Source organism: Ochlerotatus camptorhynchus, unplaced genomic scaffold (genome assembly GCF_037179485.1).
Source record: "Ochlerotatus camptorhynchus isolate MF236.1 unplaced genomic scaffold, CSIRO-AGI_Acam_v1.1 ptg000007l, whole genome shotgun sequence".
NCBI classification, from domain to species: Eukaryota; Metazoa; Arthropoda; class Insecta; order Diptera; family Culicidae; genus Ochlerotatus; species Ochlerotatus camptorhynchus.
Window position 1 is genome coordinate 3,546,538 of NW_027040499.1, and position 16,495 is coordinate 3,563,032.

The 16,495-nt window shown below is 39.5% G+C and overlaps 1 protein-coding gene across 1 annotated transcript; it reads left to right on the forward strand.

Moving 5' to 3' along the window:
• The first annotated feature begins 7,022 nt into the window (after window positions 1-7,022).
• Window positions 7,023-7,625, forward strand: LOC135697149 (uncharacterized). The gene is made up of 2 exons (XM_065216753.1): window positions 7,023-7,070; window positions 7,287-7,625. Exons 1-2 carry the CDS (start codon window positions 7,023-7,025, stop codon window positions 7,623-7,625), a joined length of 387 nt encoding a protein of 128 aa, XP_065072825.1.
• The last annotated feature ends 8,870 nt before the right edge of the window (window positions 7,626-16,495 follow it).

Sequence of the window (16,495 nt, forward strand, 5' to 3'; positions counted from 1 at the left end):
TACGAAGAAAATTAATACTTTGCTGGCATTTTTGTTTCAGATACGCAATATGTTTTCCCCACGTGCATTTGGAATCGAACCAGACACCTAAATACTTAAAAGATGTACTTTGGGTGATTGTTTTACCCATTAGCTGAACTGTGCAGGATGATGCTTCCTAGAAAAACAACCAACTCAGTTTTATCCGGAGAGAATTCGATACCCAGCTCATAGCCCAAGTAGACAAATTGTCCAAGGTATCTTGCAATGGCCCTTGCAGGTCCGGTGCAGTTGGCCCTATAACGGACACAACGCCGTCATCTGCAAGCTGCCTTAGCGAGCAATTTTCATCAAAACAACCATCAATGTCTTTAAAAAAAAAGCCCCCTTAATGTCCAAGAAAACTGAACCCATTTGCTGTTTTTGCGCATAGGCCAGTTGAATTTCGGTTGAAAGCAACGCAAGACAATCGCTCGTTCCTTTGCCTCTCCGAAATCCAAATTGCGTATTTGAAAGTAAATCATTCGACTCGATCCATTTGTCTAGACGAAAAAGAATAATTTTCTCCAACAATTTCCGAGGACAGCATCGCGATGGGACGGTATGAGTTATAATCCGACGCGGGTTTACCGGGTTTTCGAATGGCGATAACTCTTACCTGGCTCCAGTCATCCGGAACAATGTTGTGCTCCAGAAATTGATTGAATAAGTTCAACAAGCGTCTCTTCGCGACGTCTGGGAGATTTTTAAGCAAGTTGAACTTGATTCTATCCATTCCTGGAGCTGAGTTGTTACATGAGAGGAGCGGAAGTGAGAATTACACCATCGAAAACGGGGAATCTATTTCGTTACTACACGACGGACGATCACGAACGTTGGTTTGAACCGACACCGAATACGGGCAAACTTTCCGCGCGAAGCTGAATATCCAACTGTCTGAGTACTCCTTGTCTTCGTTGACCGGTGATGACGCGTTTCGCATTCTCCTGCCGACATTCTAGAGTGTTCTCATGGAAGTCTCTCGCGACAAACCATCGACGAACCGACGCCAGTAACCACGTTTTTGACGTAGAACTACGTCTTTATCGACTATACTGGGGTACAAATCAAAAAATATGTGTGGTGAAATAGTGTTAGGTTTTGAACGCTTATAACTTTGTCATTTATAGATGAAATTAAAATCCAAGTACGTCAATCGATAGGATATAACTTAACAAATCTGCTGAAATAAATAATTTTCCAATTTTTATCAAAAAACTTTTGAAAAATGCGCCCAACCAAAGATCTTATCAGGCTCCGTAACGCCACTCGTAGGCAGTTCCAGCGTTCTGGGCTGCCCCACTTGAAGACCAATGTCAATAGGCTAACCAAAATTATCCAGGCCAGGATGGTGGAACTCAGAAATAACGATTTTACCATCAGTCCGCATCGTGCTCTCTTGCCGTGCGGATCTATTTGCTTTTTGCTGAAGGAAGTGTTACTACTACCTAAAGCTACAACAAATTTAAACAGCACTTTTCAGTGCTCAACCTGTAAAATTTCTACCTTGTTCAACTTTATTCCTCTTCGATCCTTGTTTGGACCCTACCCGAGGTAATCCTTCTTGGATATCGATTTGGAAAATTCCTCTTCGATCCTTCAGATTCTTATAGTAATCTGCTTGGAAGTCGATTTGGATAAAAATTTACTGCCGCCATGGCGCCTAAACGCAAAAGAAAGGGGCAAACTCTTGACCCCCCTTCTGAAGAAATTAATTTGAGTAATCAATTTGATTTGCTCACGGATGATGAGAATGATCCATCGTCCAAGAAAAATTCTAGTAAACTTTCCCGGCTTAATGCCAAGAAGGAAAAGATTCCCCCTATTGTGATAACCACTTCCGATTTCCATGCTCTTCGCATGGAACTTTTGAACTTCGTGAAAGTTAAGTTTTCTCTACAAATTGGACGTCGGGGTGAATGCCGTGTATTGGCTGAAACCTTGGATGGATTTAAATGTCTTCTCAAGTATCTTACTGAGAAGAAGCACAAATTTTTTACTTACGACACCAAAACTGAACGTGTGTTCAAGGTTGTCATGAAAGGACTGCCCAGTGGTGAATCCCTGGATCAGATCAAAGATGAACTGGCAAAATTACTTGGAGTTGTGCCACTCCAAGTAATCAAAATGAAAATGAAATCCCGTCCTGGCGATTCGCGCAACGGGATTTCTAATGATTTTTATTTAGTTCACTTCAAGTCTAGTGAACTAAACAACCTTAAGGCCTTAGAAAAAGCTAGCCTTATGCTCCATGTCCGAGTGAAGTGGGAACACTTCAGGAAGACTGGAGGAAATTTCCAAAACCTCACTCAGTGCCGGAAGTGCCAGGGATGGGGTCACGGAACTAAAAATTGCTACATGCCAGCTAAATGCATGAATTGTGGTGATTCCTCTCACGCAAAGGACGACTGTCCTGTGAAGGAAGATCCTAAGAAATTTAAATGTTCAAATTGTGGTGAAAACCACAAATCCAATTTTTGGGAATGTAAGACTCGCAAAGCGATCCTACAATCTCGTTCTAACCGACAGGTAGGAAACGCTCAACGTTTCCGAACAGGTACAAATTCCTCTGCTGTTAACAACGGTCAGCGAGGAACAAATTCTACATTCGTACCCGTAGGTACAAATATCACCCCTGCTTCAAATGTTTCATCTGTACCTACTCCCCTCGGTGCTAACAATGTTCAGCGAGTTAATGGAGCTACCTATGCTGCTATTGCAGCGGGTAGAAATCAAAATACTAACCAACGTAATTCTAACGGAAATTTTGACAATTTTGACTGCCCCTAAAATGGAATTTTTACAGAATTCATTAATTGACATGATTTCTGATATGCTTAAATCTAACTCCATGTTTGATGCTATTCAAACTGGAGTAAAATTTGCTAATAATATTGTCATGACTTTAAAATTCAGTAATGGATTTTAAAGCTTTAAATATTTTAAATTGGAATGCTCGATCTCTTAAAGATAAAGAAGACGAGCTATTTAACTTTTTGAGAGTTCATAACGTGCATATTGCCGTTATAACTGAAACGTTCCTTAAACCTGACCATAAGGTTAAGAAGGACGCAAATTATTTCATTTATAGAAATGATCGTCTTGATGGACCCTGTGGTGGCGTTGCCATCATTGTTCATAGACGAATCAAACATAAAATTCTTTCTTCATTTGAAACCAAAGTTTTTGAAACTTTGGGAGTTTCTGTTGAAACAAAATTTGGACAACTTACGTTTATAGCTGCCTATTTGCCATTCCAATGCGTAGGCCAGCAAAAGAATTTTCTCAAGGGTGACTTCCAGAAACATACCCGTCATAGGTCTAAATTCTTCATTATTGGTGATTTTAATGCAAAACACCGCTCATGGAATAATGCTCAAAGCAATTCCAATGGTAATATTCTGTTTGATGATTGTTCTGCAGGTTATTACACTATTCAATATCCAAACAGTCCAACATGCTTTTCTTCTGCAAGAAATCCCTCCACTATTGATTTGGTCTTAACTGATTCATGTCAACTTTGTAGCCAATTGGTTACCCATGCTGACTTCGGTTCTGATCACCTTCCAGTAACTTTTGAAATATCCCAAGAAATAATTTGTAATCCCAACAGTTCTATTTTCAATTACCATAGAGCTGATTGGGAGCAGTATCGAACATTTATGGAATATTACTTCGATCCAAACATTCCTTTGCAAACCAAAGATGAAATTAATTATGCTCTTGAATCTCTGACTACTTCTATAGTTGAAGCAAGAGCTGCCTCAGTACCAAAATGCGAGGTTAAATTCAATTCAATTATAATAGACGATGATCTTCAGCTCTTGATCCGTCTTAAAAATGTCCGTAGGAGACAATATCAAAGAACACGCGATCCTGCCATGAAGGTTATCTGGCGGGATTTACAAAAACAAATTAAAAAGCGATTCTCTGCCCTGAGGAACAAAACTTTTGAAAATAATGTTTCTAAATTAGACCCGAGTTCCAAATCCTTTTGGAAACTCACAAAATTTTTGAAAAAACCTCAAAAGCCTATTCCTGCGCTTAAAGAAGGTGGTAAAATTTTGATCACAAATATGGAAAAAAAAGCTCAGAAACTTGCTAAGCAATTCGAGAGTTCCCATAATTTCAGTTTGGGTCTTACTAGTCCTTTTGAGAATCAGGTTGCTCGGGATTATTTAAATATTTTCTCTCGGGAAAATATTTTTGATGATTCCTGGGGGACTGATTTGGACGAAGTAAGGTCTATAACTAAAAAGTTTCAAAATATGAAAGCTCCAGATGATGATGGAATTTTCTATATCCTCATCAAAAAACTCCCAGAGAGTACCTTGTCTTTCTTGGTAAAATTATTTAACAGATGTTTCCATTTGGCATACTTTCCTGATAAATGGAAAAATGCAAAAGTTGTTCCAATTTTGAAGCCGGATAAAAATCCAGCTGAAGCTTCTAGCTACCGTCCAATAAGTTTGCTTTCTTCAATAAGTAAACTTTTTGAAAAAATAATTTTGAATAGAATGGTGTTTCACATCAATACGAACTCAATTTTTGCTGATGAGCAGTTTGGATTTCGCCATGGGCATTCAACTACTCATCAACTCTTAAGAGTTACCAATTTAATTCGTTCAAACAAATCTGAAGGCCACTCAACTGGAGTTGCTCTTCTAGACATAGAAAAAGCATTCGACAGTGTTTGGCATGAAGGTTTGATTGCTAAATTGAAAAAGTTTAATTTTCCACTTTACATTATGAAATTAGTTCAGAATTATTTAACTGACAGGACTCTGCAGGTAAATTACCAAAATTCCAAATCCAATCGACTACCTGTTAGTGCAGGAGTTCCTCAGGGTAGCATTCTTGGGCTTATATTGTATAACATTTTCACTTCGGACCTCCCTGATTTGCCTCAGGGTTGCCACAAATCTTTGTTCGCTGATGACACAGGCATTTCCGCTAAAGGAAGAAGTCTTCGTGTTATTTGCAGCAGACTGCAGAAAAGTTTAGATATTTTCTCTTCTTATTTACAAAAATGGAAGATTTCTCCCAACGCTTCCAAAACTCAACTTATAATATTTCCACATAAGCCTAGAGCTTCGTTTTTGAAACCTAGTAGTAGTCACATAGTCACTATGAACGGAGTTCCAATTTCCTGGTCAAACCAAGTGAAATATCTTGGATTAATACTTGACCAAAAATTAACTTTTAAAGATCACATTGAGGGCATTCAAGCCAAATGTAACAAATATATAAAATGTTTGTATCCTCTTATAAACAGGAAATCCAAACTTTGCCTGACGAATAAACTTCTAATATTCAAACAAGTTTTTAGACCGGCCATGCTTTACGCTTTGCCAATATGGTCGAGTTGTTGCACTACCAGGAAAAAAGCACTTCAAAGGATTCAGAACAAAGTTCTTAAGATGATTTTGAAGTTGCCTCCCTGGTACAGTACTACCGAAGTACATAGAATTTCGAATGTTGAGACTTTAGAACAAATGTCCAACAAAATAATTAATAATTTCAGGCAAAAATCGTTGCAATCCTCAATTGCAACGATTAATTCTCTTTATACTTAGATAATATTTAGTTTTAGTTTTTAGTTTTAAGATATCAATTGTTATACTGACATGCAGGTTTAAAAAACCTGTTTAAAATACTGAATTTCCAAGACAGGAACAATGTAAAAATATTTAGATATATATCATAACAATTAAGGATATTAAGTTACTGTAGTAACTGGAGCACCTAGGTTAAAATGAAATGTAATTTATCTTGAATTTAAAACAAATAAAGAGTTAAAAAAAAACATCAGATAGAGTCAACTTTCACCTTTCCGAAAGTGGTATTGGTTTGCGTGGGCGTACTTTGGTTCGCGTGTAAAGGGCCTTAAAAAGTTTGTTTACAAATGCTTTTGTTCCGTTATCAAATATTATGCTTGAATTATTAGTAAAAACAAAAGTTTTTCCATTAATTTCTTCCCGCACCAAAACTTTCAAATTTGAGAAAAAAATTGCTTGAAAGGCATATTCGATGATATCAAGAGCAAATTTTCATTATGTCGTAAGTAACATTCGCACCGATCCGAGAAAAATAAAGTTTTGTTTTGATGACCGAAAAGTTATTCCTATTTCCAATTAAACACATATAATCTCATAGTGATAGCAATGTTTAACATATTTAGCCGGGTTTTAATCATACAAAGGCAAATCGCTAGCTTTCATGCTAAGAAATACTGGTTTTTGAGCCAAAAGTTATCATACGTCGTTTGGTGGCCCCTATTGTTACTTAAGTCAAAGTGTATTTACCAGGATATTCGGGAGAATTATCAATTACGTCTCCTTACGTGCAGCCCATTCATCATTTTAGGACCACCGAAATCATCTTAGCAACAAACAGTTCGATTTATTCACTTTAATAATGAAAAGCGAAACGACGAAAGTACACTTTTCACGGGTTTCTCAGTGCTGTTACTTAAGGCAAACGGCATCTCCATAGAAATCGGGTGACTTAAGTAACATCGAAAACTATTTTGATCGGAAGGTGATTACGTCAAAAAGCAATTCGACTGGTAAATAAATTTAAAAATGGGATGTGATCCTATATTCGGACAGTATATAGTGTAATAGCAGGAGCATCGATTGACACTGATAGCTCGACTTTGTTTACCTTTGTTACATTCGACGTAATGAAAATTTGCTCTTGATATTATGTTGGTAAATTACCAAAAACTGACTGTAAAACATATCTGGTACCTCTATATATGCAATTAGATTAACATCCAAGGTCCATCCTTTTTCCATATTTTGCACAAAAGAAACGTTCTGCCCCGCCCCATTCTTAATAATAAGTATAATAGTCAAAAATGCATGACAAACATCAATTTTGCGTGGTTCTACGTCATTCTGCGGTCGTGTCTAGGACACAACCCTTTATTTTATTGGCTTTAATCAAGCCCTTAAATTTTTTCTCGAGGCTCCATCCTTGGTCCTACGTTCTGGAACAGGATGTACAACGGCGTGCTAACGCTGAAGCTGCCCAAAGGAGTTGAGATCGTTGGCTTTGCGGACGACGTCGTCTTGACGGTAACAGGCGAGACGCTGGAAGAGGTGGAAGTGTTGTCAACCGAGGCGATTGACATGATTGGTAACTGGATGCAAGGAGCGAAGCTGCAAATAGCCCACCACAAAACGGAAGTGTTATTGGTCAGTAACTATAAAGCGGTACAGCGGGCTTGAATCACCGTTGGAGAGCACACCATTGTTTCGAAGCGCGTGCTGAAGTATCTGGGAGTGAAGATCGACGACCGGCTAAACTTTAACAGCAATATCGAAGATGCTTGCGAGAAGGCGGCGAAGGTCATCAACGCGATAGCTAGAATCATGCCGAACAACGCTGGTTCCAGCAGTAGCAAGAGGCGTCTTCTGGCCAGTGTGTCGTCATCGATACTGAGACATGGAGGACCAGCCTGGGTTGCAGCGCTGGAAACGAAGCAGAACCAAAGGAAACTGAGCAATACGTTCCGGCTCGCTGGCGGAGGACAGCGAGTGCTACAGGCGGAGAGAAGCCGAAAGAGTACGGAAAGTTGTGAGAATGGAGTCATTGGCTAAGTGGCAACAGGAGTGGAACACGGCGGAGAACGGTAGATGGACACATCGAGTAATACCGATTCTTAAGACCTGGGTGAACAGAAAACACGGAGAAGTCAACTTCCACCTAACGCAGTTCCTGTCTGGTCACTGGTTCGAGGCAGTACGAAGGGAGATATTCGTCTTTAACATGGAGAATATCGTCGTTGAAACGTGTCGAGAGAAGGGCGTCCTGCCGTCAGCAGGACAGTCACGCAGATTATGTCGGAGCTGCAGCGTAAATGGAGAGAAGAGCAGCGATCTTGCAACGCCAGCTAGTGCTGAGAGTATCAGAAGCGCATTAGTGGTCATTTATACCCCCACGTACTTCTCCCCTTTGTTGGGATTTGAGAGGCGGGGGTGAAACAAGTAAAGTTCCGCCTCACAAGAATTGCTGGAGATCAAAAGTTGCCCTACGAGGAGCTTTATACCACTCTGACGCAGGTTGAAACTGTCCTGAATTCGCAGCTACTTGCACCGTCTTTAGATGATCCGAGCGACTTCACCGTTCATCGTCCAATCAGGAAATGGGCCGGCGTGATTGCGGCCCATTTTCTGATTGGACGAGAAATGCAAGCCGTCCCTGAGCCGTCCTATCTGAATCTCCGTGAATCAGCAATATCCCGCAGGCAACTTGTCCAAACCATGTTGCAGCAGTTCTGAAAGCGATGGACAGCATAATGTTTACCTGAACTTACTTTACTTTTCCTGGTCCGACGTCCCTCAGGATTGCACCAGTTACGCCAACTAACTCGGTTCGTGGCTGCTTGTCTCCAATTTCTTGATCGTACCACACTTCCTAGATCTTGCTCCACTTGGTCTAACCACCTTGCTCCTCTGCGTTTTGTACCGGCTGGATTCGAGGCAAACACCAGTTTTGCGGGATTGTTGTCCGGCATTCTTAAAACGTGTCCCGCCCATCGTACCCGTCCAGCTTTCGCAACTTTCTGGATACAGGGTTTGCCATATAGTTGCGCCAGCTAGTGGTTCATCCTTCTCCTCCATACACCGTTCTCACATACCCCGCCAAAGATGGTCCTAAGCACTCGTCGTTCGAAAAAAACCCAGTGCTTGCAGGTCCTCCTCGAGCATCGTCCACGTCTCGTGCCCGTAGAGAACTACCGGTCCTATCAATGTCTTGTACATGGTACATTTAGTACGGGGGTGAAGTTTACCCGACCTCAGGGTCTCGTGGAGTCCGTAGTAAGCACGACTTCCGGCAATTATGCGTCTACAAAATTCTCTGCTGCAGTTGTTATCCGACGTCACCAATGATCCGAGGTACACAAATTCATCCACCACCTCGAACTCATCTCCGTCGATTGTCACGCTTCTGCCTATGCGAGCCCTATCGCGCTGGGTTCCTCCAGCCTTTCATTCAACCTTCTCTGCTTCACGTTTCAGCCTGGTGTATAGCTCCGCCACGGCCCGAAACGTTCTTCCGACAATGTCCACGTCGTCAGCAAAGCATTCGATTCTCCAGAGATTGTTACATAGGATTAGCCCCATTTTATCGATCGTACATCCCTCCGAGCCAAGATATCCATGGATATTTCAATAAATTAGGGGAAGTGGGGTTAAATTTACCTTATATCCCTACTAGGAGCTTCGTGCGGTGAACGAGATTAATTTCATTCGATTTTTCAGAGAATTCTACTTAAGAAAAGCTTTTTGGGCTAATTGTGTTTTACTCCGAGCTGAGATATTGAATTTATTCGCGTGCGATCTATTGGCCTCAAATGAAAGATTAATGTTTTCTCCTATTTGGCAATTTCCGTCACCAACAACCAGTTCCGATGGCCCAAAATGTATGATGTTTCATCCGCAAGTAAATAGACATCATACCATGGACCAACAGGTGGATCTGGCTACAATTCCGATAGGGTCTCAAAAAGTACACTTCCAAAACCTCATGTACCTAAAAATTTATGATTTTCCAATGAAGTAAATAGGCATCATTCCATAGAACAACAGGTGGTTCGACCACATCTGGATACCAGGAACCAGTTCCGATAGGGTCCCAAAAAGAACACTTCCAAAACCTCACGTACTGGTATCGCCCGACGATTATGATTTTTCATCCACAAGTAAAAACACATCATGTCCTGAATCAACAGCTGGATCTACCCACATCTGGATACCCGGAACCGGTTCCGGAATGGCCCCAAAAAGGACTAATGTACTGGAACCGTCCGACGGCTCCAAAATTTATGATTTTTCATCCAGAAGTAAATAGACATCATGCCATGGACCAACAAGTTGATCTAACCACATCTGGATACCCGTAACCAGTTTCGATAGAGCCCCAAGAAGGACACTTCCAAAACCTAATGTACTGGAACCGTCCGACGGCTCAAAATTTATAATTTTTCAACCAGAAGTAAATTGGTATCATGCCATGTACCAACAGTCAGATGTTTGCTTATCGAAGCCATAAAATATGTAGTAGCAAACATCAAGAAATCAACAATAAATCAGTTTGAATTAAACCCATGTACCTCAATAGATGTTTTTAAATCTTTTTCGAAATTGGTTCAGGGTATCCCGATGTGGCCAGATCCACCTGTTTGTCCATGGTATGATGTGTGTTTGCTTGTGGATGAAAAATTATAAATTTTGATCCGTGGGACGGTACCAGTACATGAGGTATTGGAACTGTCGTTTTGTGCCCTTTCGGAATTGATGCAGGGTGACCAGCGAATTTTCATTTTGAAATTCCCGGTTTTCCCGGTTTAAATCTTAAAAATTTCCCGGTTATTAATATTCAACAAAAAGCTGGAAGGAATTTACTGTAATAGCATTATGGAGATTCCCAAGATTCTGGGGCTTTGAAATTTGTGTAGAGTCTGAAACTAGAAGTTTTCTTCAACATTTGTGATTAATAACAATCTTGGTGATGCAAGATTTGGAGAAAAAATAATTAGAATGTGAGATTTTGAAACAATTTCAAGATCATAGATTTGAAAAAAAATACGTATGAGTCGTGGAGTCATAATTGTCACGCTCTGAGACTGGGAAGCATTTTAAGGGTTATAACAAATTACAGAACAATCTATAGAATCTTGCGGACAAAGCTTGGAATTTTTAGTAAAATTTAAAAGAATTCAAAGTGTTGATTTCGAACAAAAATTAAGAAGGATTCTCACACAGTTTTCGAAGGAGAAGATCTGAGCAGAAGTCCAGAATTAGAGTCCTTAGAAATTGTTAGATGAATTTGAAGGGATTTCTGTGGAGAAGAATGCAAGTTCTAAATTAAATTTTTAGGTAAATTTAGAAGATTTCACAAGGAGTTGTGAAAAACAAAACTTTAAATCGATAGGAAAATGACAGATGAATTTAAAGAATTCCAAGAGAATTATCATCAGAATTCAACAAGAAACTGAGTTCTAAGAGTGTTCTGGCAATAATTTCAACCCTAGTCCGAAAGATTTATCGCAGAACTCCAACAAAATTAATCGCAAAACATTTGCTGATAATTAGAAAAAAAAAATCTTTAAAATACTCCAAAGCGTTTCTAAATAACATTTCGAAAGATTTCTGCTGTTTTGAATAGAGTTTAAAGAAATTTTTAAAAAAGGTTTTCAAAGGAATCCAAGTCTCCGAATAGGTTCAAGGGAATTCTAAGAAGGATTCCAATTAAATTCTTAGAAGGGGTTTCCAGTAAATTCCAAAAATAATTCAACGGTAATTATTACGCGGAGTGTTTTCTGGTTAATTTCAGAAGAATTCCATGATAATTAATTCAAAGCAGAATTCCAAGTTTATTCTGCAATTCATATCATGAGAATTTTGAAAAACGAAAAATTAAAACCCCGGAAAAGAATAATTCAATTTCGGCTTTTACAAATATTTGTTTCCAAAGTCCAGCATCTTCAATATTTTCTTTTAAGCACCATGCACTTTAAATCTGAAATTGAAACGACAAAAATCAATTAGCAATATTGCTGAGTGATTAAATTTTCAAAACAATAAGACGGGAAACTGAAGAAAATTATGCAGCAAATAGAGCAAGACATTCATTTGGTAAAGGATCACTCTGTTTTAATGGTTTATTCTGAAATTCTGGTGTAAAAAATGGTATGGTTAATTTATTTTTCCCGGTTCTCTCGTCAAATTCCCGGGGTTTTCCCGGTTGCTTTTCAAATTCCCGGATATTTCCCGGTATTCCCGGTTTGCTGGCCACCCTGAATTGATGCCAACCTGAATAGCCAAATAGGTGAAATCCGGGTCAGCGTGCCATTTTAGGAACCTTCTTCTTTCATTTAAGGCCAATAGATCGGTTCGAAAATTGATTGTTGGGAGCGAGTTATAGTCTGGGTCTTTTTTTGATCTGCTAATGCACAATGTGTCACTCTCACTTTGTTTGTAACGCCACTCCTAGAGGTCGCTGGAAGCTGCTTTTGACAGCAAAATGTTCGTTTTCGAAAGTTAGGAAAGGTCAGGAAATGTCAGGTTTCTATCATATTTCGTAACAAAGTTGTTCAAAGTGACACTGGTTCAAAAAAGTCCCCAATGCAAGATGGAAGATTAAGAGAGTTCAGATGAAAATTCCCTTTAAATGCCGTGAATGATTGTAAAAGAATTTTTAAGAAATTCCGTAGGGATTTTCGGGACGAATGCCTATAGAATCGAATTTTGATGTAACGATTTCCAAAGGATTCTGAGAAAAGCTTCAAGGACATTCGAAGTACATTTCAAGATGATGAAATTCCATCGGAAATTTGAGGAGAATTCCAGTTAATGAAATTCAGAGGTGAAGTGGAAGATTAGGGGAGGGTGGGGATACTTGATCCGGGGGAGACATTGTCAACCCAGATTTTTGGCTGGTCAAATGTCAAGGAGGACCAAATATCACCTAAGAATAGATTGATTCATGCATAACAGACTCTAAAGAGACAATTGCTGTTAAAGAACATCTTGTTTATTTGAATACTACATAGGGGAAAAATCTACTTCGGCCTAATCGCCCATTTCCGGTCTACCGAGCACAACACGACAAATATATCTATGATTTGAACGTGTCAAACAATCGTTTGGTACGATGCTTCTATTCAATAGCTGCAAGACGAAGTGTTGAAGAACGCAAAATAAGATCTCAAAAACAAAAGGCGCACGCGAATTCACTTTTCTTTCCGTTCGATAGGCCAAAGTGAATCCCAATGGCTAATAGGCCTAAGAAAACCCGTAGGCCATGTTGAGCCGGCAGAAGCAGTTTTGCATTATCAACAATAAACGAATATTTGGCGGCCCCTTATCTGAACTAACGGTATATATGGAAAGGTAAATAAATTTGGAAGCCATCTGTAATAATAACATTTTTTTCGGTGCTAAACTAGGCTAGATTAAGAAAGGTTAAGTGCGGGTTGTGCTTAATAGGCTGGGAATGAGGTAGTTAACCCTATCAAACCATTTTATAATCTAAGGTATCAAGTCTCCCTATGGTGGTCATTAGACTGATTCAAAATTTGAAATTTTTGCTCCATAGTGCTCAAACGGTTCCAAATTGGGCCCTGATTAGCCTCCCAAAATTTGAACTCATTTAGTGAGAAACTGACTTGGCACAAAGCATTTGAAGTTCATATGGAAATTACTATGGAGAAACCATAATGTCGGTTCATTTAAATCTCAAAATTCATCAGTTCATTCTATTTAAAAAAAATGATAGCTGAACTTGTTGAAAATTTTCTCAGCTACAACTTTGTTGAAAACCACTTTTCGATCAAATGTAAGGAACAAAAGTTATAAATGATTCAAGTCACTAATGTCTTATGATTATGCTCAATCAACTGTTCAGCAGGCAACATTGGTATTTGGTATTGGTGCGAAGAATAGAGCACATATATCATGGCTACTATGTCACACCGCATAATACAGTGTTGCCCACAAAACAGTTGCTTGATCATGCCATAAGATTACCAATCTCTTAAACAATTAATAACTATTTAATTTGATGATTGGCTGAAAAACAATATTCCGCAAAGTTGTAACTGATAAAAATTCCCATAAGAATAGTAATAGAATTTGTTAACAGTACAATATGTAATAAGGCTAGAAGACAATGAATAAAAAGTTTTGTTTTCCCATAGTAATTTCCATATAAACTTTAAATGGTTTGTGCCAAGTCAGTTTCTTATCAAATGAGTTTAAACTTTCGGAGGCTAATCAGGACCCGATTTGAAACTGTTTGAACACTGTGGAGCGAAAAATTCAAATTTTGCATCAGTCTAGTGCTCATACTTGGGTCGCCTTTCCAAAGTTCAGAAAAACGGTTTAAACTTCACTAAAAATAATTTACTTCAATTGCTATGGTCACTGAAGTGTACCTTAAAGGGTGTTACGATCAAAATTTGGTCGACTTAAACTTGACGCATTTCTTTTAATCGATCGTTTATAAAACCTGAACACCCCTCATTTTGTAAACGTGTGCGTGCAGAATGATGTTTCTATTTTGATTTTGACATTTGCTCTTTAGTTATTAAAATGGTGTCCAAGCAAGAGGAGCAACGCATCAAAATTTTGCACGCCCATCGCGAAAATCCGAAATCCTGTGGTCAATTCCTGGGCAGGAGCTCGGAAGGGGAAAGGTGGCAGACATTATGAAACTATCGAAGTTTGCTAATAAATATCATATCTGGTCTGGGAGGTTATCTGTACAAATGTGGCTTGAAAAGCAACATTTTCATTGCAACCGGAACCGTCAACCAGGAAATTTACGTGAACGAGTGTCTGGAAAAACGTCTGCTGCCATTCCTGAAGCAACACGATTGTTCCGTGCTGTTTTGGCCGGATTTGGCATCCTGCCATTACGAAAAAAAAAGAGGCCATGGTGTGGTTTGCCGCCAACAACGTACAAGTGCTGTACAAGGACAAGAACCCTCCCAAAACGTCAAAGCTCCACCCAATCGAAAAATATTGGGTCATCGTCAAGCGGAACCTGAAGAAGACTCAAACAACTGTTGAAAGCGAAAGGCCCGGTAATTCGGATTCGGTCAACCGGAAGCTTAGCTGAATATTTTTTTCTGTATGTTATACTAATTGAACTTAAAAATGAAAAATAATTAGGGGCTGTTCATAAACTTGATTTTTGAAACACCCCCTCATACCCCTGCGTTGATAATTGTCCATACAAATTTTTTTTAAATTTTTATGGGCCGTGGATAAAAAATATAATTTTTTATTTTAATTTTGTTTGAATTATATTCAGGATTGCCTTGGAATTCTCTTTAGGTTTCACCAAGAATCTGAAATTCCTCGGATCTACCTTGAAAGGAATCCTCAGATTTTACTTTTTCTCATATTTTTTTTCCAATAATCCTTTGGAATACTCCTCCAAATTATCATGACATTATCCCTAGAAATTGTAATTGTAATTGTAATTGTTCACTGTATAGGCTGTGCCAACCGCTAAGTTGGCTTATCTAGGGACTAACCCCCTAGTCTATACACCTACTGTCCTTCCCGTTGCACTCGTCAGCTCGTGCGATACTCACATGGATGGTCGTATCCGGGTCCTCCCCTGGGTAGGCCCGTGTCCGTCCAGGTTCTGGTACATTAACTTATATCTATGCATGGTAATTATACTTTGCAACTCACCTTTTGATTATAAATGTCGATAATGCTGAAACTATATGAATGTTCTGATAGTTAGCGGTGATCATTATTAGGTGTGTGCTGCAATGGAGTAGTAATTGAAGGAAATGAGGTTCTCATATGGCTTATAGGTAATTCTATAATAGGTAAATCATGCAAGCACACACCTTTTACAATTCTTATCCTACTTACCAGTTCCGTCCAGTATAAATTGGCTGTTTCCAAATGGCCTAATCCTTTCTGACTGCTTACTCTCTTACGTTTTCTCGCTTTTTTCCTTCTTCCTATTGAAAATCTGGCCGTGTTCCCATTTGTTCTCAGGTAGGTAATATTGGTACATGAGGGGAAGAAAGAAATAGAACAAGTTAAGTGTGAGTTGCATGCGTTGGTTATTCGTTTGGGTCATGGTGTCGTGTTCCCTATTTTATTTGCCTCTATTCAGCTCTCAGATCGCCCCCTCCCCCCCAAACTATTGCGGATGAGAAAAAGAACCCATATTTGGTAACCTCTCACGAGCTGCAATGCATAAGATATGAATAACAAACAAATCTAGAACGGGGCTTAAACATATAACATTTTTCTAAGACTGAACATGATTAGTATAGTATGAATAATGGGAATTGTATGAAGAAAAGACGATCCCAAAAGAAAGTTCCCTAGCAATAAAACTATTACTCTGTGCTAATATGAGTTATTTCAAAATGGGCATCCATACTCAGAAACTATACCCGACCTCAACAAACTGAACCGAAATCAGAACAGCTAAACTACTCGATAAGATTTTGGCATTTCGATTTAATTGTATTAAGCTATCTCACAGAGACCAGATGTCCAAGTTCGGTCAGAAACTTGTGTAAAGTTAAGTGGAAACGTTGCCGTTACGTAGCGCTAGCATCTCCTGATTTTCTCTATACATTTATCACTTTCGACCAACTAGGACCGGAACAACTGGACACCCCTTGGCACCCTCTTGGGGACGAATACCGAAAGCGAAGCCCAGGATGCCAAAACGAGCGAGACCGCCACCCAGCACTGAACAAGCGACCCAGCCCCCGTCGATCTGCCAGACTGCGGACCAAAGGTGCAATCCCTTTGGACGCCAGAACGAGCGCGAGAAGGTACGACCAATGGAGGAAAAGCTTGGGGGACCACTCACTCCCCTCGGCTGGACCTTCATTGGAACCGTCCCATTTACCAACGGCTCCAGCATCTCTGCCGGTTGCGGGGTCCTCACAGACTGCTTCTTCCGGTGAAGCTCTACT

Excerpts from the sequence above, each read along its gene's own strand:
- LOC135697149 (XM_065216753.1), top strand. The coding sequence starts at position 7,023 with ATGTACAACGGCGTGCTAACGCTGAAGCTGCCCAAAGGAGTTGAGATC. Across the intron at positions 7,071-7,286 it reads TGCCCAAAGGAGTTGAGATC|CGCGTGCTGAAGTATCTGGG; the intron begins GTTGGCTTTGCG and ends ATTGTTTCGAAG.